The 25,450-nt window shown below is 39.9% G+C and overlaps 1 protein-coding gene across 13 annotated transcripts in view; it reads left to right on the forward strand.

The window, feature by feature from the left end:
* Positions 1-25,450, forward strand: part of plekha5 (pleckstrin homology domain containing, family A member 5) — a 259,844-nt gene that overhangs the window by 2,029 nt on the left and 232,365 nt on the right. For 12 of the 13 annotated variants that reach the window (XM_059654696.1, XM_059654679.1, XM_059654681.1 and 9 more), the window contains exon 3: positions 1,582-1,639. In XM_059654696.1, coding sequence (XP_059510679.1) covers positions 1,582-1,639 — 58 coding nt within the window. Of the gene's footprint in view, positions 1-841; positions 1,256-1,581; positions 1,640-25,450 lie in introns of those variants that run through there. The other variant, XM_059654688.1, reaches the window with a different exon arrangement.

Here is a 25,450-nt window from a genome sequence, read left to right on the forward strand (position 1 = left end):
CTCTCTCTCCCTCCCCGGATCCCCACCTCCCCTCTCTCTCTCTCTCTCTCTCTCTCTCTCTCTCTCCCTCCCTCCCCGGATCCCCACCTCCTCTCTCTCTCTCTCTCTCTCTCTCTCTCTCTCTCTCCCTCCCTCCCCCCCTCCCCGGATCCCCACCTCCTCTCTCTCTCCCTCCCCGGATCCCCACCTTCCTTCCCCCCCCCCCCACTCCCTCCCCCCCTCCCCGGATCCCCACCTCCTCTCTCTCTCCCTCCCCGGATCCCCACCTTCCTTCCCCCCCCCCCACTCCCTCTTTCTCCACTCTCTCCCCCCAATATCCCCACTCCCCCCCCCCCCGATCCCTAGCACCGTCCCCCCCCCGATCCCTAGCACCGTCCCCCCCGATCCCTAGCACCGTTCCCCCCCCGATCCCTAGCACCGTTTCCCCCCCCCGATCCCCAGCACCGTTTCCCCCCCCCGATCCCCAGCACCGTTTCCCCCCCCCCGATCCCCATCTCCCCCCCCCGATCCCCATCTCCGTCCCCCCCCCGATCCCCATCTCCGTCCCCCCCCGATCCCCATCTCCGTCCCCCCCCCCCGATCCCCATCTCCGTCCCCCCCCCCATCCCCATCTCCGTCCCCCCCCCCGATCCCCATCTCCGTCCCCCCCCCCCGATCCCCATCTCCGTCCCCCCCCATCCCCATCTCCGTCCCCCCCCCATCCCCATCTCCGTCCCCCCCCCCCCGATCCCCATCTCCGTCCCCCCCCCCCGATCCCCATCTCCGTCCCCCCCCCCCGATCCCCATCTCCGTCCCCCCCCCCCGATCCCCATCTCCGTCCCCCCCCCCCGATCCCCATCTCCAACCCAATCCCCATCTCCAACCCAATCCCCACATCTTCACTTAAAGCCTGCACCAACCCCCACGACAACCCTGACTCCCATCCCCAACTGTCCTGTCCCATCCCAACCCCTATCCACACATCTCTCTCAACCTTGCCACCTGCCCCCATCCCCATCAGCACATCCCTCTGCCCTCTCACCCCATCCCACCCACAAATCCCTCTCCCCGCTCACCTCGGACCTTCAATCCCCCATTCTTACCTTTTTCCCACTTCCCTGTCTTCACCACCACATCCTGACCCTCCCATCCCCAAATCACATCTCCTCCAACCACATCTCTCCATCTGCGATAATGGGAACTGCAGATGCTGGAGAATCCGAGATAACAAAGTGTGGAGCTGGCTGAACACAGCAGGCCAAGCAGCAGCTTAGGAGTACAAAAGCTGACGTTTCGGGCCTAGACCCTTCCCTTTCTATCTATCTGTCTGTCTGTCTGTCTTCAAGAACGCCCGCCCCCCGCCAGTCACTTCTTGGACATCCCACCTCCAGCTCATTACACCTGCTTCTTCTCTTCCCCCATTTTATTTCCCCCACATCTCTCTGTCCCCCACGTCTGTCTCTCACCCCGAGTCCACATATTTCTCTTAACCCCCTCATCTCGAGCGCTTAATTGCCATTGGAGAAGGATTGGGGAGAGGCAGACTATATGTTCACTACTTGGTCTTCTTAAGTTTTTCCGTCTTTGTTTTCCGCACGGCAGACCTCCCAACCGGTTGGGAAGAAGGATACACCTTCGAAGGGGCTCGATACTACATTAAGTGAGTAACGCAAGAATAGGTTTATGATCCATTGACTTTGTGACGGGCTTTATGCAATCTCTGATAGCTCAGACCATCTTGTACGTACGTTTGTGTGGTCTTTCCAATTGGATACGAGTTTTGTTGGTTGTGTTTGCGACTCTTACGAAGTGTGCCATTTTTAAAAAAAGTTGCAAAGCGTGGATTATGCGTTTGGTGTGAGGTGGGCGTGTCGCATCAGTTTGATTTCGACATCGGTTCCAACAATGCTTTCATTCAAAACTGACGCTAAAACGTCAGACGGAATTTAAACTTGCAGCCAGTCGTTATTCTCAGCCAGGTTTCTAGTGGTTTGTTTACTAGCGGTGACGTGTTCGATTCGGTCATTCTAATTCGGTGATACAGCAACGAACCAACTTTTACCCTTGTTTCATTTCTTCGTTTTAATGCGATCAGTGTTGTTACAATCATTTGTGAAAGAATGGTATTTTTTGTTGTGGGAAAGGGAAGAAAGAGAAAGAAAGCTGGTGTCATCCCTTTTTAGGTATCGATCTATAATTTGCAAATTGTAAGCGCTTGCTACAGATTCTGTGCTTCTAGTGAAGTGACTGTTTGTTTGTTTATTTCTTCGCGTTATCAAGGAAAATCCAAAAAAGAACGTTTGAAAATTGTGACTTATTAAATCAAACTGAGTATGTGCTTAATAGGAATAATTATTTTAATACTGCTCCTCAACTAAGTTGTAGCATCTGTGGTGATTGACCTTTTAAGAGGTAAGTCATGTTAGTAGGTAGTAAATGCTCTACCTTGTGATATAAGTGTGACACACTGTGTGGAAGCCTTCTGATAATTCTATACATAGATCTTAATGATACAGGCAGTTTTATTTTCATACTTAGGCAGCAGAATTCTCAATGGAAAGAAATGTACCTGCCGTTATTATTGATTTCCCATCATGTGAAGTGATTGTTTTTATAGATTATTCGGATTGAGGTCTTACTGAAAGTTTTTGATGCACTTAATTTTATTTTTTCCATTGCTTTAGAGGGCAAAGTATGTACACAAATTATATCCAACTATGTTTTGCTAAATGCTTGAGATTGATAGTGTTCAACTGTATGGTTTTAACTCATTTTTGGCTTTTTTTCAGTCAGTTTTTCCCATAACTATGCTACGATTAATCCACTTTCACTTGCCTCAGATACCCGTTCAATAAAGATGTGCAGAAGAAAATTGAGATCTTGAAAAGTGAATGTGAAGTGGAGGGCAGCAGAAAAAGACCTAATTTTGGCATAATGTAAATGGATGCTGGAGATCTAGAACAAAAACGAAGTGCTGGAGAAGCTCAGCAGGTCTGGCAGCTGAGAAAAAGGCAGAGAGAAAACCAGAGTTAACATTTCGAGTTGAATGATGCTTTGTAGTTGGATTACTGACGTCAACATGGTTGCAGGCAAGCTAGAGTGGATGCGTGTGGATAGTACAATGTAGATTAGTATGCTATAACATGATCACAGGTAGAATTAGCTACCAGCAGAGGCAGAGTTTTGGCATATCTGTCAATTGATGAAGTGTGTCTATTTCGAATACACAGTCCAGGATTGAAGCACAAATTAATGTTTTGGATTTGGCATTGAATTATGCAAACCTAGGGGTGATAAACGGTGCACCTTGTGAAGTGTATTTCTTTGGAGTCATTGGATGTATCTCTTTTTAATTGTAGGAGAATACCATTTCCAATTAACAAAGCAGTGTTTGATTTGACCTGTTAGTGATTTGCAATCCAGTAGAACCCACTGATGATAAATAGTGAAATAACTGTGCAGAAACCTGTATCCCATCACCAAGTCACCCTTTATTTACATGTGAAAATTCTTTAACACTGATCCAGCTCTCGGAGTGAACAGCATGTCTGTCACACCTGTTCTTATCTGTCATCCATGGCACCCTGATTGGACTAGATTAACAGCCCTAATCAAAGACTGCAAAGAACAAAGAAAAGTACAGCACAGGAACAGGCCCTTCGGCCCTCCATGCCTGCACCGATCCAGATCCTCTACCTCGACCTCTATCTATTTTCCAAGGATCTATATCCCTTTGTTCACTGCCCATTCATGTATCTGTTGAGATAAACCTTAATTGACGCTATTGTGCCCGCCTCTACCACCTCTGCTAGCAATGCTTTCTAGGCACGCACCACCCTCTATGTAATTAGAGAACTCCTGATGTCCACTTGACAGACCTTGTTACAATCACTATGAATAGCATTCAAAATAAAGCTATGTTTGAAGGCAAAATGCCTGTGCATGTCATCTTTGTAGAGACTTTTGAAATTCAATTCCCAGTCCATTGATCTAAATCTTTCTTCCCATTAATATATACTACAAATGGTATTTGGGTCACACATTACACAAAGTGAATTCAGATGCAACATTCAAGTAATATTTTACAAAGGTTAAACGTTAGAATGGCTTTAGTTTTAATTATTTTCTAAGTAGTATATCGTTATTAAAACGGATAGAGACTGCATTGCGTTTCAATTTATGAAATTAAGATAAAATAACATTGAAAGCATAAAATGTGAAAATGCCCATTAAGAAATAAATTCGTGATTTTGTGACTGACTTTACCTTGTAGCACTGCTACTCGAGTCGAATATTCGTTGAAAACTTTGTGCAGTAAATGCTGCAAAGTTAAATTTGTAGAAAATTCCCCAATTTTTGCTGAATGTTTCCATACTTTATTAGTATTCTGTGCATGTTGAAAGAGTGTGACTTAAAATGAATGAAATTAGACCCCATGAAGGTTTAATTTCATGTATTAAACCAATATTTTCATTTTGAGTGGGTGCTCACTAAGGGAAGGTAGCAAATACTGAAGGAATGGAGAATGCAGCGAATAATATCACTGTGGTGAAGTTATGCGGAGGATGTAGGTTGCCTATGTTGGAGAATTTTGGTGAACAGATTTTTTGACGGAGCAGAGGACTGAAGAAAGTATTTTAATGATGGTGTCTGAGATTGTGAAGACTTCCAGCAAACACATCAAAATGTTCTGCTTGATCTATCAGCCTAATAAATTTGAATTTAGAACTAGCATTTAGGACTACCTTGAAGCCTTTAAAAAAGTTTCTGCTTACAGTGGTACATGAATATTCTTTTGAAGAGCATTAAAATTTCACAGAAAAATTTGGTTGCTTTGAATTTTCTTATCTGAGGAAGTGTCACTGGACCTGAAACGCTAACTCTGTTTTTTTTTCACAGATGCTGAGTTTTTCCAGCAACTTCTGTTTTTGTTCCTGGTTTACAGCATCTATTGTTCTTTTGGTTTTTATCACTGAACGTTATTTGAAATACTAGATCATGTACAAAACAGATTATCTGGTCATTGCCACAATGCTGTTTATGGGAACTTGCTTTGTGCTTAATGGCTGTGTGTTGTAACTCTTTCTTTATGTTTGTGGATATGAGCTACAGCGATTTTAGATTTGAATAAAGAGGATAAAGTTTCTAAAAGGTGATATTGCTATTTTTAATGATACACAAACTTTGTATTCTGTGTTCTATGTTATAAAGCAGAGGTTGACCCTCCCCCTCTGTTAACTAAAACTGAGACATCCAAAGAGGTGAACCTTGCCCTATAATCTGTTAAGAGCCCCCAACCTGTTATAAAGGATTGTTTAAATATAATAAACCCGTAACACTGACTTTATAATCAATAAGTAAGTATTTATTTAACTCTAACAGTGAACAGATTAACCAAACTATTAACAAACTGAATAAATTCCTTCTAATTACTAACTATTCCCAAATAAAACAAGTTTCTAATGGTAAAATAATAAATACAAGTGACCATTAGAATCCAATAAATACAAGTGGTCTTGACAAATATTTGTAAATTTTAAAATAATAAATACAAATGACCATTAGAATCCAATAAATACAAGTGACACCTATGTAAACCAAAAATAATTAGAATTTAGTCTCTTGGAATTACAGCCAGGTTACATCTTCTGGAATGTTCTTTGTCTTCTCTGACAAATTCTTCTGTCAGGAATACCTTCCCTGTCAAATTCTTTTGTCAGGAACATTAACTATTTGTGCTGTAGGTACCTTTAATTTAGATGGAGCTTATTCTCAGGCTTAGAGAATTCTCTGAGAGCCAGTGATTCTTTCTTTTAGAGCTGGGAGCAGTTCTCTTGGCAGATGGCCGTTGGCTTTCCCCTGATTTTCCAAATGCTCTCATCTTTTATACTCTTGATGACATGTTAATTTCCTACAATAGATTTGGTCCTACGTTATCAGAACCATCAAAATTAAATTTAATTGGTTTTTGCTATCTAAAGGCTGGTTTAAATTAACTGGCCAAATTTTAAAATCTGTTGTCTTGGTAAAAATGCTGCTTTGTCCGCTTACAGTAGAGCCTTTTTGATACAAATGTTTCAATTCAGGTGTTCTGTCCTGCAAGTCTGTGGACATCTTTGTTGAATCTCTAAGCATAGAGAAAGCACATCATCATTTAAAGGGCTACTTTCCGCACGCTATTTTCCCCACAGTGTTTTACAAACACCAACGGTTTACAAATGCCAAATTCTAACGTCTTGCTTTCCAACCCGCCAGTACTCTACCCAACTTTGCAACATCTGCCGTAAGTGATGTTGATGGTTAATCTAACATCATGACAGGAACTGCACATTTTCACAGTAACCCCATGCAAGCTATCTACAAAATTGAAGACAAATCAGAGTTAAAGTTTCGAGTCCAGTGATCCCTGTTCAGAATGTTCTTTGTCTCCACAGATGCTGCTAGACCTGCAGACTTTCTCCAGCAATTTCTGTTTTGTTTCATATCTCCAGTATCCACTGTTCTTTGTTTTATTTTAGTATCTATTGCTAAACTTACTCATTAATTTTTCAATGCAAGCATAAAGATATAAAAAATGAACTTGCATTTATTACGAACTTCTGTCCACTAGATTTCCCTTTTCATCTGAACTGCAGTTGCAGTTACGAAATAAAACAGCAACCAATCATTTCTCTAACAATGAATGAATGGTTTCTTTTGGTCTTGACAAATATTTGTAAATGTTTACAAATTATTTTAAAAAATCTTTCATCTAGAAGCAAGAGTACTAATAGCCTGGAATTCGTGGGGCTTTTGATATGAAGTGTCAGCGTTTGCTGTCATTTTTTCTGCAAATCTGCACCTTTTAGGATATAATGTAAGCACAGATTAACTCAGATATCCTGAAGTTTTGATTTGCCATTCACTTTTGTGGGTTATTCTGTAGTCCTTGTGTGCCAGCGATCTACGGAATCCATTTTCCACTTACACATTGCTGTTTTGAAATATCAGAAGTTACATGAAGAAGTGTAAGTGAGACTTTAATGGTGATCTGACCAATGACAACTGCTTAATAATGAATATGGCTATGAAAAATAACTTTGTATTAATGGAATTTTAAACATCTTTATTATGATTAATTATTAGTTTTGTCAAATCTTTTTTAACGTTCTTAAATATGTATGTGTTTGAATTTGATTTATTGTTTTCACGTGTACTGAGATACAGTGAAAAGTATTGTTTTGCATGCCAGACAGGCAGATTGTACCAGACAAAGTGCGTCAGAGTGCAGAATACAGCAGTTACAACTGCATAGAAGGTGCAGAGAGAGAAATCGACATTAACATTTGAAAGGTCCATTCCAAAGTCTAATGACAGCTGGAAAGAAGCTGTTCTTGAATCCGTTTGCAAGTGTATTCAAAATTTTATGTCTTCTGCCGGATGGAAGGGGGCAGAAGAGAGTATAACTAGGATGGGTGGATCTTTGATTATGTTGGTTACTTTCCTAAGGCAGCGGGAAGTATAGATGGAGTCAGTGGATGGAAGGCTCGTTTGTGTGATGGACTGGACTGTGTTCATGAATTTCAGCTGTTTCTGGTGGTCTTGGGAAGAGCTGTTGCCATACCATGCTTTGATGTATTCAGATACGATGTTTTCTATGAAGCATCAATAAAAATTGGTAAGAGTCTTAGTGGACGTGCCAAATTTTCTTAGGTTCCTGAGGAAGTAGAGACGTTGAGTTTTCTTGACTGTTGTGTCACGTATGTGGACCACGACAGAATGTTGGTGATCATCTCTCCTAAGAACCTGATGCTTTTAACATTTCCAGCCCACTGATGCAGACAGTGACGTGCCCATCACTCTGCTTCCTAAAGTCAAAGGCCAGCTACTTTTTGCTGACGTTAATGGAGAGTTTGTTGTCTTTACATCATGCCTATAAGCACACAAACTCTTTCCTGTACTTTCTGCTATTGTTGTTTGAGATCTGACCTACAACGTTGGTGTTGTCAGCAAAGTTGTAATGGATTTGGGGCAGAATTTGGCTACGTATAGAATGAGGCTAAGTTCGCAGCCTTGCAGAACATCACTGTTGAGGATTATTGTGGAGGAGGTATTGTCACTTATTCTTATGGATTGTGGTCTATTGGTCAGGAAGCTGAGCATCCAATTTCAGGTGGGTGATCAGAGACCTAGGTCTCTGAGTTTGGTGATGAGTTTACTTGGAATTATAATGTTGAAGGCAGAGCCGTTGTAAATATGTAGGAGGCTGTTATTATCCAGAATCTGCATGGACAAGTGTAGGACCAGTTGGCCTCTGCCCTGAACCTGTAGCGATGGTAGGTGAATTACAAAGGATCAAGGCAATCTGGTAGGCTGGAGTTGATGTGAAGCATGACTAATCTCTTGAAGCATTTCATAATTACAGAGCTCAGGGTTACTGGGTAATCATTAATGCACACTGCATGATCTTTCTTTGGCAGTAGAATAATGGTCTTCTTGAAGTAGTTGGAAACTTCAGATTGTAGTAAGAAGAGGTTAAAGATGTCAGCGAATACATCTGCCGGCTGGTCCGCACACGATCTGAGTGCATGGTTGGGGACTCTGTCCAGGTCATTTGCTTTCTGTGGGCTCACTCAAGAAGACCACTGTTATGTCTTTGGTGACCATGGGTACAGGCGCATCCGAGGCTGTTGGGACAAGTGATGTAGTTTCACCAACATTTTTTATTCGAAACAATTGTAGTATGCATTGACCTCACCGTGGAGTGATGTATTGTTGCCCACGATTCTGTTCAACCTCATTTTGTAGCCCATTACATCGTATAAGCCTTGCCACAAATGACAGATGTCACAGTGGTTAGTCTGGGTCTCAAGCTTAGTTTGTACTGCTTCTTGGCATGTGTGATGTCCTTGTGAAGGTTGTATCTAGATTTCTGTATAGGTCAGGGTTGCCTGACTTGAATACATCAGACCTGGACTTTGGTAGGGAGTGGATCTCCAGGTTCACTAAGAGTTTCTGGTTGGGGAACATTTGGATTGATTCCCTCGGCATGCAGTCTTCTACACACTTACTAATGAAATCTATAACGGTAGTGGCATACTTGTTTAGTTGGATGCTGAGTTCTTGAATATGGACCAGTTCACTGACTCCAGTCAGACCTGGAGAAGCCCTTCTGTTGTCTCAGACCAAAACTGTGCTATTTTCTTTCCTGGTTTCTCATGCTTCAATTTCTATTTATAAGCCAGCAGGAGGAGCATAGCATTGTGATCTGATTTTCCAAAATGCAGACAGCGGGTGGAGCAGAAGACATCTTTAATGGTTGTAAAGCAATGATCAAAGATGTTCGTATTGTTTGTTCTTGATTTTTCAGCAACTGCAATTTGTACTGAATACTCAACATTTATTTTGCTTTTAGTAACATTTCTTAACTGGGTTTGATTATCAGGTTTCTATTTCTTGATTGGTTGAAATAACTCTTCAATGTGATTAAGTATTGGATAGCTTGATGACATCACTGCAGCGCAGCGCTGAGCATTCCAATTAAACAACAGCATAGTCCCCGCAGATTGGCTCTTGGTGGCTTTCCGAAAGATTAATGGTGAGCGCACTTACGTTGCCACTGATTGGAAAATGCAAATCATTCCTCTTGTGTCTACTGGTCATCAGATAAAGTACAACAATATGAATCCATGTTTTGGATTACTGTGATGAACTGTTCTAAGGTGCCAATTGTATTCAGCAATTAGGCTCAATTGTAATCATTTCCAGGTTTCTGATTCATCCCGTATTATTAATATGGAACAGGGAAACTCTTGGATTTTGGGGCAATATCTGTGCCCACAAAAACTGTTAAATCTCTTGAATAAATATTATTGCCATTTACAATAAACTGCATGAAAATAAATGTTAGGTACCCAATACAGTTCAGTGGTATTAAGACTATTTGAAGGAATGTAATTGATTTAGTCCATCACAGCACATCCTTACCACATCATCGAGCCTGCTGGGCATTCTATTTTGCACAAGATCAAATTCTTACAGTATAATTACTCACTGGTACTTTAGCCATATGCTCATATTTACCCCAGGAACACAAACATAAAGTAACTGCACATTAATTCCATGTACCAGTTTTAAAATATGTAATGGAATTTCAGCAGGAACCCAGTTATAGCATTCTGCTTGTGGAACAGACTCGTGAACAACGCCGTTCCTTGAAATACTGCATCAAGAGTATTATTGACTCAGCAGAGAATGTTTGAGTGTATGTCAGACTAGAGGAAACAGTAGACTTGGTACATTGTACAAAGGAAATCCTGGTCTTTGAGCTCACTGTAATCATTAGACCCATTTATTTCACACTAGACTTTTTTGTTTCCATTGTACTTGTGTATGTGCATGAATGTATGCAGATATGTAGAAAAAAATCACTTTTTTCCTAGAATTTCCAAGTAAAATACAGAAATTTTCTTTGTGTTTAATGAAGAGATTTGTATTTTTAACATAATTTGCTAACTGCAGTAACTCCCTCATCAGATTGGTCATTGTCACTTTAAAGTGAAGATCAAATTCAATTATAAAAACCCAAACTTGTTTACTATTACTAATTGAATATGAACTGAAACTTTCTGACCCAAAGAAATGGCTACTGAAAAAACATCTTTTAGGAGAAAACTACACAGATTTCATAGATGCATTACTGAGCTTACGACAATAAACAATTGTTTTCAATTTCTCTGACCTTTCTTTCTCTCCACCTTCCACTATACTGTCTGAAGTCATTGACTTATTCTTCCATGTGATTTCCTGGGAAGTTATGATGTGGTAGTTCGCTGAAAAAGCCATTCTTTGTAAATGAGTTCAGAAAAGTGAGTGTTAGTAGGCTTCTCTTTTGTGAAGTGTCACTTTTTCACACATTCCGTAAAGTTTGTATGTGTATTTTCTGCTGTACTCCTTTTGATCACCGACAGTTTTTTATTTTCCTTTCTCCTCTTCCCTAGCACCCTGGCCGGGGCGCTTAGCAGTTCTTTGAAAATTGTGGGTTCTAAAGTGCAGGAACTGGGTTTCATGGTCGAAATGAGCACAAGGGAGACCATGCAGTGAAACAGAGAAACTAGAGAAGGATGTAGACTCCAAGTTAGGATATGGAAAGATCCTAGGGAAAGGCTTATCTTTGTGGGTAACTGGAAGTTAAGGATGCATCAGAGACACCTGAACAGGCAATCTCTGTGTTGGTGACAAAGGCGTTAAGTATGTTGACTTTAGTTTGTTGAGTGAGTGGGTGGCATGGAAGTTGAGGTTGTGTTAATGCTACTTGACCGGCTGTATTCCTCCAGCTCCATACTGTATTGACTCTGACTATAGCATCTGTAGTTTGTGCTATCTTGGGGTTGCATAAATGGTTTCCATTTGAAAAAAAGCTCCAAATGTTATGTTTGCTCCACAGGATGATGCTAGAGATTTTCCTCAGTAAAGTGGAGGCTATTAGTGCTTTCAGAAGCTTTGCCTCATGAGATGATGATGGCTGAACCAGATTCACAGAAGTACCTGCATGATTTGCACTGTAGTGAGTGAAAATGGATACGCTACCAGATGATTACAGTGGATCAGAGCAAGGGATGCGCTGGGGATAAAGCTACTTTGGTTCTGGAATGTCCGCAGAATGGAAGATGGTTACTTCAATAATTTGATCAAATTCTAACCAATATTAATATTTCTATGAACAGACACTGACAGATATAAATTGATTCCACTATTATTGGTCAATTTGTGTCCTTCATGAAAGGTTAAGTGACAAAATGAAAGTGTTCTCCCCAACCCCCCAATAAAAGCAGGTATTTTAATCAGTTTTGTGCAAATTGTAGAAGTAGTTGTTAAACCTGTTCCTGTGCCTAAAAAGGATCTCCCTTCATTAAGGAAGCAAAATCTGGGATTTTGAGAACTCATTCTGGCAACGTGGGTGTAATTGGCAAAGCAGCAAAGAAAAGGAGAACTGAAATAAAGCAGCTTTACTCAAAGTAAAATGGAAAACTGCACCACTGTATCTAAATGTGCAAGACATTTGTTTCATCTGAGACAGTTTAATTGTGTTTTCTGCCTTAATTTAATTGGAATATGCAGCAGAGGGCATTGTAGATTTCTGTCCGTGATGTGAAAAAAGACAACTTTCCATATGTAATAAAATGTGAGGCTGGATGAACACAGCAGGCCAAGCAGCATCTCAGGAGCACAAAAGCTGACGTTTCGTACGCCCGAAACGTCAGCTTTTGTGCTCCTGAGATGCTGCTTGGCCTGCTGTGTTCATCCAGCCTCACATTTTATTATCTTTGGAATTCTCCAGCATCTGCAGTTCCCATTATTTCTGATATTTTCCATATGTAATGGGAAATCTAAAAATAGACTTGTTGAAATGGCATGGACAATAACTTCATCAGCTTTTGACCTATAGTTCAACATGTTTCCTCTTCAGATTCTACATATGAACAGACGAAAAGAAGGGGAAACAAAAAGATTGATCAAATACATTCACCACATACTCATTTCAAACATTATTGAGACAGAAACATAATGATTAGTCAATTCAGAAAACATGTAGGATTTGTTTCCGACCCCTTGAGTTGTAAGAGCAAAGATTTGAGATTACCAAGGCCTTTGTCCTCCTGAGTTTGCCACAATCTCATTGTCATTTAATCTCCCCCTCTATGCATATTCCCCAGCCTGTATTCATGGCCACTTCCTTGCCATTGCATCTGATCATGATGGTCATACAGTATCAATTGCATGTAAAGCCAACACTGATCACTCCCTTGACATTCACTGCTCATTCTTCCATATCCCAACCCAGGCTCTTTCCTTATCGGTTTCTGGAAATTCCAACTGCCTCACCTTTGAACCTCCATTTGCTACAACATTTCTTCAACTATTATTTACTTTACTTTGTCTACAAGTATTATTCCCTAGTCTGCATTGAATTTCTTGGCCTGGATATTTTCCGTTATGGCCCTCAACTCTGTCCTTAAGTATAATGGGTACAGAGTGGAAAGCATATCATGGATAATGGTCTCACCATTTACTTCGAGGTCTTGCTGGGCCACTTAAAATATTTTTGGGCCCTGCTCTTATGTGTAATTACTATTTCTGGATAATCCTGAAATGCAAGCTGTCATCTTAAACTCCTTTCCCATATACCCTCAACCCTGCCTGTAATAACAATTGCGCAGAGTTAATGGACTTCTTTGACACTTTGTTTGAAACAAAATGATTAACTACACCTGCCATGTCCTCCCCCTCTACCTTCCACTAGCGCACCCTGCCAGTCTTCATATAATGGCTTCCCCTTCTCCAGTCCTATTATGTTTGTTTTTTTTTTCTTCTGTTTCCTTTTAAGTACTCTCTGAGCTCATCTTGTCCATGGGAAACACATGCTGTTCCCTCATCCCTATTCCCATTAAACCTTCGATCACCCAATGTTGCCAAATTAGCCTTTCCTTTTAGGTTTGTCCTCCTTAGAACTGCTATCGTCAGCCCTCTTATTTAAAAAAAATCCCTTGCTCTTCCCCACTGACCCACCCAATCTGCAACCTTCCTTCCCTCTCCAAAGTGCTTGAGCAAGTTGTTGCCTCCCAAATCCATTCTTTATCTTTACTGGTATTTCATGTTTGAGTCCCTTTGGTTCCCAGCTTTGCCATCATTAAAATTGCTCTAATTAAAATCTCAAAGGACACTCTGCCACAAGGATAAATATTCCTTTCTTGTCATTTTAAAAATTCTGTTTTGGGGTTAGAATGTTGCTGGCAAGGGGGGGTTTTGATGGCTGTCCCTAACTGTTCATGAATAAATTGAGTGGCTTTCTAGCATTTCAGAGTATTTGACAGTTAAAACATTGCTGTAGGTCTGAAGTCACGGATAGGTCAGATTCCATAAGGATGGTGGGATTTGAGAAGTAGCCTGGCCGTCTAGTCCAGTGACATTTGTAATTATGCCGCGATATTCCCTTGACCTCTTCACCTCTCTGTGTCCTTTGAGATGGTTAATCATGCCATCTCTGTCAACTTCTCTGCCTATGCAAATTACCAGACTGCCTATCAACATCCAGATCTGGATGAATAGAAATTTGGCCTGACTAAATAATGGGAAGGTGTAAATAATTATTTAATATCCCTACATTAAAGTTAATTCCTTATCTATTGGTTCCATTTATCTTCCTGACTAGAGTCTGAGCCAAGTCAGTCGGTTTGGAATCCTAATGTTACATTTAATGCATGTGCATTTTAATTAATTACTGCCAGTTTCCCTTGGATCTCTTAAATGGTCTTTTCTCAATAGGTATGCACTTTATTTTCAGAGACCTGTTCAAGCTGTCCTCCTCCTGCCAAGTATTGCAGTGTTTTGCAATCACTGTATAACTTGGACTGGAGTTCAGTTTTGCCTCACTCTCTCTTCTTAGATTTGAACTAGATTTGGCCATTGTGTTTGGAATAATGGCCCATATTCCCTGTCTGGATCCCTGAGAACTGATGTGTTTGATTATGAATAACTGCAGTGTAAATTTCAACATGGATATGTGGATTTTTTTTTTTATTAGCACATGAAGATATTGAATTAGTCTAAACTACCCTGGTTTTCATAGAATCCCTACTGTCAGAAAGAGCCTACTAAGTCCACACTGACACTTTGAAGCACCCATCCAGACCCAGTCCCTTACCCTCTCACTGTAACCCTGCATTTACCATAGTTGATTCTCCAAGCCTGCACCTCCCTGGACAGTACAGACAATTTAACATGGCCAGTTCAACTAAGCCGAACATCTTTGGACTGTGGGAGGAAACCAGAGTACCCAGTAGAAATCTATACAGACATGAGAGAACGGGCAAATTCCTCACAGACAGTCGCCCAAGGCTGGAATCGAACCCTGGACGTGGATTTGATAGACCAATGTACCCTTGAAAAGGCAACATGTATATTGGACAGCAACACTTAATTTATTACTTTTTATTTTGCAGTTCTCAGGGATCCAGACAGGGAACATGGGCCATTATTCCAAACACAGTGGCCAAATCTAGTTCAAATCTAAGAAGGGAGACTGAGGCAAATTATGAACCGAATAGCTGAGTGGAAGATGGGTGCTAAAACATTCAAAGCTTGTGGAAATGTATCTGGATGGTTGCTTCAGTGGTCTAATAGCTTGATAATGCTTGTGGATCATTGGGCTGCACAATTCAAAATATTGCAGGTCCAGACACTGCAGTAAGGGAGAGTCAGCTAACTTTAACTAGGAATGCAAAAATTGGTTTTTGTCCCTGGCCTAGGACAGTGCAAATGAGCAGGATTCTTAATAGCATTCCCAATAGCTTGAAAGTGCGAAACAAACACAGAAATTTCTGGGGAAACTCAGCAAGTGTGGCAGCATCTGTGGAGAGAGAAGCAGAATAAATAATTCAAAGCCAGTATGACTTCTTTATTCTGAAGAAGAGTAATACTGGACTCAATTTTCACTTATCTCTGTCTCAGTAGATGCTACCAGACCTGCTGAGTTTCTCCAGCACTTTGTTTTTATTTCAGATTTCCAGTATCTGCTGTATTTTGCTCATATCTTGAAAGTAAGTGCACATGCTGATAAACATAATTGTTTGTGATTCCTTGGGTGTCAGATTTAGCTTGTAGACAGTGACTTATGTGGCGAATGTTGGGAATAGGCAAGAGAACTTTAACTGTTTAATCATAACGGAGAAAGAAAAGATGCAGAAGTAAAAGGATATTAAATGAATGGTTGAGGTGGCCAATAGAGTTTGAGTGTATTGGCATTATCATTCATGCACTTGTATTTATTCTAACCTCTAGTACAGATTTTCCTTGATTTTCCAGGTATTGGCAAACATCAGCTTATTGCCTGCAGCAAAGTATCTAAGCCAAGGGCAATAAGCAGTGTTAATGGGAACTGCAGATGCTGGAGAATCCAAGATAATAAAGTGTGAAGCTGGATGAACACTCCTGAGATGCTGCTTGGCCTGCTGTGTTCATCCAGCAATAAGCAGTGTTCCTTTTCTTGTTGTTTAGTCAATCACTGTGTCAGACTAATTGAATCTCTGAATATATCCCGACAATCTGGTGAGATGATAAGGAATGAAAAGTTGAATACCTAAGAACCTGTCAGGCACCTCTTGGATAGGTAGTTATCTTATAAATCTTCCTACTGTTTGTTTTTTTTCTCAGTATAGATATCTAAAAAGATCCAAATGTTTCCTGGCTGTTTACAAACAACTGCCTCTGTTGCTACTGTGCAATGCTTAATTTTAGATGTATATTATGTCGTAGTATTGCCCTTTGTCATCGATTAAAATGGATGCTGTTATTCTGCATTTTAGATTTGCTGTGGAACCAATGATAATTAATGTTGGAGTTTTGCCCTTTCACCTTGTCTCCCAGTACCCTATTTAAATTTAAATTTAGATTTTATGCTATCATCTACACCGTCTACAATGTCACCTAACTTCATCTCGTTAGCAAATTTAGAAATGTGACTTTGTGTCATTACTCAAGTCATTAATAAATCATGTGAATAACTGAGATCCTAACACAGATCCTTGTGGGTCACTACTGATCACATCCTGCATTATCCCTACTTTTTGTTGGATGCCATCCAGCGCATTTCCCAGCCATTTTAGTAATTTGCTCTCAATTCCGGGGGTTCTCCCTTAGTTAACCTTTTAGGAAGGACTTGTATCAAGTGACTTCTGTAAGTAAACAATATTTAAGATCTGTCAGACACAACTTACCTGTCATGGATCCATGTTGCTGCCCATGATTAACTGAAAAGTTTTGAGGTGTTCTTGATTGTAGAATCCCAACAGTTTCCTCATCATAGATGTTGGGCTAATTGTCAGTAATTCCCTGATTTACTTCTTTTGCTCTGCCTAAAAAGCAGAATGACATGCAATTTTCTAATTCAGGTTCCTGAATTGAGGAGAACTGTGAAAGATTATGGTCAAGGCTTCTCAAATGTGCTCTCCTACTTCCTTTCACTCTCTTTGGTAGGAACTGTCAGGTCTTGGAGATTTGTCACACTTTAATTCCATTAATTTCCTCATTATCGGTGGTTACTTGTGTTAGCTTTATTTAGTCCCTGTCCCTGATCTACTATTCATTTCCAATGGACTTCTGGTAAGGTATCCTCCTTTTCTACTGTAAATACTGAGGCAGAGTAATCATTCGACATGTCTGCCATTTCCCCATAGTCATTTAGAAAGTCAATGTAGCGAATTTTACAGATTTGTATTAAAACTTAGCTCCTTCATCTACTGAAGAATTGAAAGCGCGAAGTTTTGATAAAAGCTGTTGGAAAGAAAATACTCTATCCTTAGCGAAATAAAAGTCCCAGCAAATCTTTGAACAGTTAACGTCCATGGATTTCTAATTTGTCAGTGGTTTCTGCTTTTCATATACTTTGAACTTAATTCCGAATTTGATGCTCAGACAATTTTATTTCCCTTCACAATTGGGAATATTTTTTCCTGGCATCCTGTCTTATGTTGCCCCCTTCTTTTTTATTTGCACCTTGCAACACTTGTAGGTGAATTAAGGGGTAAGGCATCAGGAATAATATACTGCTTATATTTTTTAAAAATCAAAAAATAAAAATCTTCAATGGGCCAAGTAGCAGATGACCTGAATATTTCCAGCAATCAACGTTTATAATTTAAATTTCCAGAATCTGCAGTATTTAAATTCGATGTATTATTCATGTGTCATAACTTGAATCTGTAATTTAATATTTTAGACAATTTTTCCATTGCCACAATGGTTCAGTTAGATCCATTTACCTTTCAGAATAAAACTTCATATATTTTTTTTAGCTCTAATATTACTTAAAAGCATTTTTTTCATCAAACTGACTTTTATGACCAAGATGCTTGATTTTGAAGCTTGTTTTCTCAGCACCTTGATGTATGGCTATGAAAGGTGGCTCACTTAGCTATCAAAAAAGGCGTACTCATTTTCATATTTGCTACTTGTGACAAATTCTGGGCATTTCAAAGAAGGACCAAATCATAAATGTGGCAGACTTCTCTTAAAGAACAATTGCCCAGGTGTGTTGGCACACATCAAGCAAAGATGACTGTGTTGAAATGGCTTCATTTGCAGGACGGAACTTGGGCGCATTTTTAAGAATTTTCTGTATGGCAAAGCAGTTGGAGTTAGACCAACAACCGCTAGGACACCAAAAACTTCAAGGATGCTTGTAAATATGACATGAAGTTCCTAACATGGAATTTCACATTTGGGAAGTATTGGCTGATGACAGCAGGAAATGACTTCATCAATTGTGGAGTGGCACATACTATCATGACAGTACATAGTTATAGCAGATTGGGACCAAATGCCATCACAGAAAAATGTGCAATGTCACCTGTTGACCACATCACATGATTACATTTGGCACATGTGACAGATCTTGCTACCATTAGCCAATGTGCATGCTGTGGAGATACCACATCCCTGAATGCTTTGATTTGCATCATGATGCAAGTGAAAGGATGCTAATGATCATTAATTCGAGTGTTTGAAGTTGGACACCAGTCAATTCTGTCAAAATTGACACAAGGCTCCAAGAAATTCAATGAAATGATCATTCGCAAATTAGTAGGGTTTGTAGGTATTTATCATGTGCAACAAGTCTAATTGAGAGATAAGCATTCCTTTCTGACTTATTAAATTAGATCCCCTTAGATGACATTAGAAATTGAAATTGTTTCTATTATAACAACTGCTACTGGCAAAGCTACTGCAAATGAAGTGCAAACTATAATTCAGTGATAAAACATTCTAAAAGTATTATGATTTAATGTAATAACTGTTTGTTCCAGTAAGTGTAAAGTAACTTGACCAACTAGAAAATGTTAACTGGTGCATACAAAACAGGAGCTTCTGGATTCTCATCTTATTTGCCTTTGGTTCAAAAAAAAAGTTTCATGATAAGTTGTGGCGAGAGTGTGAAGTCATCCCAGAATGAAACGTGAATCCGAGGCATTCGGTATTGCAGGTCTTTTCTTACTGAAAATGAGGCCTTGATCTGGCTCCATTGAGATACAGTAAGGTATTACAGTGCTTACGATGAATGTTTCACTATGTTACATCTGCTAATTAAGACTATTTTAGACAGTAGTGAGTTGGTACAACAGAGTAATATTGGTATAGTATATTTTGCTATTGTCCTTATTCCCTGATATTGTGCTGATTGAAAATAGGCAAGTATAACATTATATAACATTGTGGTACAGTAGCATTGGGCCCTGGCCTGTCATTGTACAACACTTAGGTAAAGTTGTATTGTCCGTCACTGCAGTACACTGGGGTCCAGTATTATTTTGACCTGGTTTGTCATTGTGTAACACTGTTCTGTAGAAATATTGATTTCACCCTTTTTTATCAAATCAATTCAAAGGTAAGAGTGTTGATGTAGGAAACATTATCAACTGCTGTGTAATTTGTTAAATCAGCTGCTCCTGAGATGCTGCTTGGCCTGCTGTGTTCATCCAGCCTCACATTTTATTATCTTGCTCATCATTACTTTTGCCATTTTCTTGTTGGAAAAAGTTTGTGGTATCCGTTTCCCTCAACAGAGCAAGATGTGATAGTTGCACTTTTTGAAAAGTGAGATTTACTATGCTCTCCAAACATAAGAGTACAAAGGCAATAAGGTTGCTGCTTAAAGTTTGATTGACTACATTTCAAAGCTGCATCTATTCACTTATAGCCTTCTCTTTTACATAAGAACTTAACACAAAAAAATAGAAGCTGGACAAGAACACTTGACCATTCACATCTATTTGATTATTCCATAAGGTCAAGCCGATCCACCTCATCTTCACCTTCCCACACTATCCCTTGGTTCCTTTTACCTAATGAGCTTCGTCTTGAATACATAATGACTGTAGAGAGGATAATTCGTCTTCTAGTAGAATCAAGAGTTTGACTGGCAATCCTGTATCCATGAAAAGTGGGCACAGCAAACAAATCAGTTTCGGGTGGGGTGCTTTATGTGGCATCCCTTTTCTGATAGCTAGGCGCCAACTGTGGAGAGGCTGTTTCTGCCACAAGTACTGCACTTGAAGGTACCAAGTGTTGTTTTGGCTTTTTGATGTTTGTTCCTCCTGCTGCTGTAGTCACAGATCAATCCACAGGAGGTGTTGCCATACTCTTTGTTGTTAACTAGTTTTGAGCTTTCTGGTCATGCTTGCAAGCATCCAAATAGGGAACTTTGGGCACCCCACTGTTTGTCTGTGTTCGTCTTCGCTTCTGTACAGAAGATCCTGAACTTTTAAGAAAATCCTGATTAGGAAACAAGGTTTTACATCTCCACACTTTTATCATACTGAAAAGCGACTTAAATATAAGTGGTTTCCAAATTTGGCTACCTTTGTCTGAGGTGGCAGATAACCTTGCCCTTAATGCAGAACTTGACAGATACGTGTATAAAGCAGTTACCATTTATGACAGCTCTCAAAGCGTATGTGGTATAACGTCAAACTAATCTATACATTATAATCTAGTTACAATCTTATGTTTTTGTAATAAATTGTGATGGCAAGGCATTTTGTAATGTTGCCCTTTCTGTTGCTCAATCTTGAAGAGAGATAAATACAGTTGCTCTATAATGGCTGCCTGTAGCTGATCATGTGTAATTCTTAATACAGCTCACAGTAGAAATAGGGAGTCTCTTTTTGCATTTCACTTCTGAAATGAGGAACTGAAGAACACTGTAACACGTTTTTGGAACTGCAAAAATTAATTTTGAAGATATTCAGAGATTGTTGATTGCAAACAAGATATTTGGATATACAGTGCGTCAGCAGGATGCCTAGTTGAAGGTATGGCACTGAAGACATTTTTGGAGTCATGGGGGAATTCAGCCCTGTTGAACAGTTCTGATTTAATTATCATCAATGGCTATACTTTGAAAGTGAATAAAAAAGATGAGGATCAAGTAACTGTTTTTCTCACCGTGATATGTGGTCAGATGTTTTTGCAGTTGGTGTGAAATGTCTGAGAGACCCAAGTACAGTGGAATATACTGAAATTAACGAAATTCCACCATGTAAAATAGCAAGACACAATGAAATTGCACTGAGGTGTAAAAAGATTTATCAAGTGATTCTGTTGCAGGTTATCCTTTTAAATAAAGGAACTTTCTCATCACTACTGATATGTTGTGAATGTAGCAATCAGCCTTACAAACACATTTATCGAAGTCTGTCGAAATAAAACAAAGATGTGTTTGCAAACTATAAGGGTGTTTTTCTTTTTCTTGAGCCAGTGGTAGGAAGAGGGTCACCAAATGTCAGTGAGATCCAGATCACAGCAACCAAATTCGCAGTGTCCAAATCAGCAGTTCAGGTACCACCATTGCCATGGAAATCATACACCATTTAAATGTCCCAATTTCTAGTCAAAGTATTATGCCTGTGGGAAAGTTGGTCATATCCAGTTAACTTTTAGGATAATAGAGAAAGGTAATAATGCTCCAGGTAGATGTTCAGTTTCAGGTCACTGTTATGCACCAGGTCAAGGTCATGATCAATCTAAAGCTCGCTAAGGAGTCATGTGGAAACAGAAATTGATGTTGTGAATAGGAAGTGTTATGATTGTACTCAGTTTGAAATCAAGCAGAGCGACACTTGAAGTGTCATAAGCTGAAGCCAAAATTCCACCTTCCACAATAGAAATGAAAGTCAGATATTCAGAACTTAGTATCAATCATACAGCTGCTACCCAATCTGTTATCAAAGGAGAGTTCAAGAAGTCTAAGTGAGGCTGTTGGGGCAGGTGACATTATTTCACTGATCGTCTGTGTAAAATGAACATAAGCTGCATGGAGCTCATTGGGGAGGGATGCATTGTTGTAAGTGATTCTTTGCTGTGTAGCCTGTTATGTAAGGCTGGCCACAGTTGACATTTGTTTGTGTGGTTAGCCTGGGTTTCCAGTTTAGTCTGGTATTGTCTCTTGGTGTCAGTGTGAGTCGAAATTAGTGTTTGAATGGATTATGAAGATGCACCCTATTATTTCCCATTGGTAGTTATAGGTGGGAATAAAGTCTCCTCAATGGAAAGGAACTGGCTTAAATGAAGTTAAGTGTTGAGTCAGATAATGTCTATTTATTTCTTCTGTAAATGACATATGTTCAATAACAACAAAATGGTTTTTGATCAAAGAGACCCAAATGATAAAATCAGGTATTGAAAGGCTGAGATCAAGAACAATATACAGTTAACATCTTCCAGGGTTAGGCCTGTGTCTTACATACAGTTAGAACCAGTAAATAAAGAACTGGACAAGTTAGGAAGAACTTGCCTGAAGAACGTTGAATGGGCCGCATCCATTGTGGTAGTTCAAAAAGCAGATGGGTCCATTTTAATTTTTTGGAGATTATAAGCAAACAGGAAGGAAATGTGGTTATGAATGATGCTTAAACATGACCTAACTTTGATGCTTTACTTTCTAACTTAGACACAATGTTTATTAAGGTAGATTCGTCAAAAGCACATTTGCAATTGCAACTGACTGACAAGAACAAGGGACTGCTTACTATGCATCCACACAGAGCAGTGTGCCAGTATAAAAAATACTACATCTAGTGTTTAACCTGAGTGGTATGCTTAGTGTCATGTACTCAAGTACTGAGCAGTTTGTAAAATGTGTGCAGCATCTTAGATGACATTTTATTCACTGGACAGAAAAAGAGCACATTGTAAGGTTGAATGAAGCTTGCTTGACTTCAGGACTACAGATCCAAAGCTAAAAAGCACACGTTTTGTTTCATGATGTCAATTGTAACGCATCTGGGTCATCAAATAGATGGTGAAGATATGCATTCAAAGCAGGCGAATGATGAAGGAAAGTTTGAAAGCAAAAAACTTGTACAATGGTCCCAATGAAAGTTTTTATCATCCTAAGTTTGCTCTTGACTTAACAAATAAAGTTTCTTTTGCACATCAAATGTGCGAAGATAATATAGATTAGGAATGCTGTGTGGATTGAGAGAAAGTATGTGAAGCCAAGTACCAACTAGTGATAAAGTTTTGACTCACTGTGTCCTCAAGAACCATTTAGTTTTAAAAGTGCAATACATGAGCACAGGAGGTATAACTGTGGAGTTATCTCTCTTTGTGGAAGATAATATGAGAAGGCTGTAGCTATGACAAATTTAAAGCCAGACCAAAATTACTAGCAAGTTGGAAAGAAACATTAATATCATATATGTTACTAATAAGTTTCACAAATACTTGTATGTAACACGTTCACTTTGTTTACTTGACTACTAAGTCCTTATTCATTTTGCATTCATTTATGGGATGTGGGCATCGCATTTATTGCCCATTCTTACCTTCCCTTGAGAATTTGATGGTGAGCTGCCTTTTTTGAACTGCTGCAAATCATTTCATGTTAGTAGAGCCATAATGGCATGAAGGAGGATGTTCCAGGATTTTGGCCCGGCAACACTTGTACAAAGAAGTGTGGTAAAAATATATATAATATGTATTAGTATTGTGATATTTAATTTTAAAACAGAGGCAAATAGACAGAAGTGGGAAGTTGTGTCGACCCTGTGGAGATTGGAGAGGTGCTAAATGATTATTTCCCATGTGTTTTCATGGAGGAACAGGAGAATATTGTAGAGGAGATGACTGAGTTATGGGCTACTAGAATTGAAAGGATTAAGGTTGGTAAGGAGGAGGTGTTATCAATTCTAGAAGGTGTGAAGGTAGATAAATCCCCTGGGCCGACTGGGATTTTTCCGAGGATTTTCTGGGAAACTAGGGAGAAGGTGGTGGAGCCTTTGGCCTTGATCTTTGAGTCCTCATTGTCTACAAGTTTAGTACCAAAGGACTGGGGGATTGCAAATGTTGTGCCCTTGTTCAAGAAGGGCAGTAGGGATGACCCAGGTAATTATGGACCTGTGAGCCTTACGTCTGTTGTAGGAAAAAATTTGGAAAGGATTATAAGAGAGAGGATTTATAATCATCTAGCAAGCAACGATTTGATTGGAGATAGTCAGCATGGATTCGTCAAGGGCAGGTCGTGTCTCACAAATCTGAGTTTTTTGAGAAGGTGACCATACATGTGGATGAGGGTAAGGCAGTTGACGTGGTGTACATGGACTTCAGTAAAGCCTTTCATAAGGTTCCACATGGTAGGCTATTGGAGAAAATACAGAAGCACGGGATTGAGGGAGATTTAGCAGTTTGGATTAGAAACTGGCTTTCTATAAGAAGGCAACGAGTGGTGGTTGATGGAAAATATTCACCTGGATTCTGGTTACTAGTGGTGTGCCTCAAGGATCTGTTTTGGGACCACTGCTGTTTGTCATTTTTATAAATGATATGGACGCAGGCATTGGAGGATCGGTTAGTAAGTTTGCAGATGTCACGAAAGTCGGAGGAGTGGTGGACAGTGTGAAAGAATGTTACAGGTTGCAGGGAGACTTGGATAAACTGCAGAATTGGGCCGAAAGGTGGCAAATTGAGTTTAATATGGATAAATGTGAGGTGATTCACTTTGGGAGGAATAATGGGAAGGCAGAATACCGGGTCAATGGAAAGATTCTTGGTAGTGTAGATGTGCAGAGGGATCTTGGTGTCCATGTGCATCCCTGAAAGTTGCCACCCAGGTTGATACTACTGTTGAGAATGCTTATGGTGTGTTAGGTTTTATTGGTAGAGGGATTGAGTTCCGGAGCCGTGATGTAATGCTGCAACTGTACAAAATGCTAGTGCGGCCTCATTTGGAATATTGCGTGCAGTTCTGGTCGCCCCATTACAGGAAGGATTTGGAAGCATCGGAAAAGGTGCAGAGGAGATTTACCAGGATGTTGCCTGGTCTGGAGCGCAGGTCCTATGAAGAAAGGCTGAGTGACTTGGGTCTGTTCTCATTGGAGAGAAGGAGTCTAAGAGAGGATTTAATAGAGACATACAAGATGATCAGAGGATTAGGTAGGGTGGACAGTGAGAGTCTTCTTCCGAGCTTGATGACTTCAGCTTGTACAAGGGGGCATAGGTTCAAATTGAGGGGTGATAGATTTAAGACAGATGTCAGAAGCAGGTTCTTTACTCAGAGTGGTAAGGGCGTGGAACGCCCTGCCTGCCAATGTAGTTAACTCAGCCACATTAGGGTCATTTAAACAGTCCTTGGATAAGCATATGGATAATGATGGGATAGTGCAGGGGGAGGGACTTAGATTAATTCACAGGTCGGCGCAACATCGAGGGCCGAAGGGCCTGTTCTGTACTGTATTGTTCTATGTTCTATGTTCAAATAATGTTCCGTAAAGATTTTGTTTTAATACGGTCAGTAAATAGTTTCAAGTGCGTCAATTCCAAGAAGTAATATGACTGCAGTAAAGTGTTGGGCAGAAATCTTGAAGTTTGAATGGATGGAATGTTTATGTTATTGCTTTTACATTACACCAGACAGCAATTAGACAAAAAAAAGAACAGC

Source organism: Stegostoma tigrinum, chromosome 25, assembly GCF_030684315.1.
Source record: "Stegostoma tigrinum isolate sSteTig4 chromosome 25, sSteTig4.hap1, whole genome shotgun sequence".
NCBI lineage: Eukaryota > Metazoa > Chordata > Chondrichthyes > Orectolobiformes > Stegostomatidae > Stegostoma > Stegostoma tigrinum.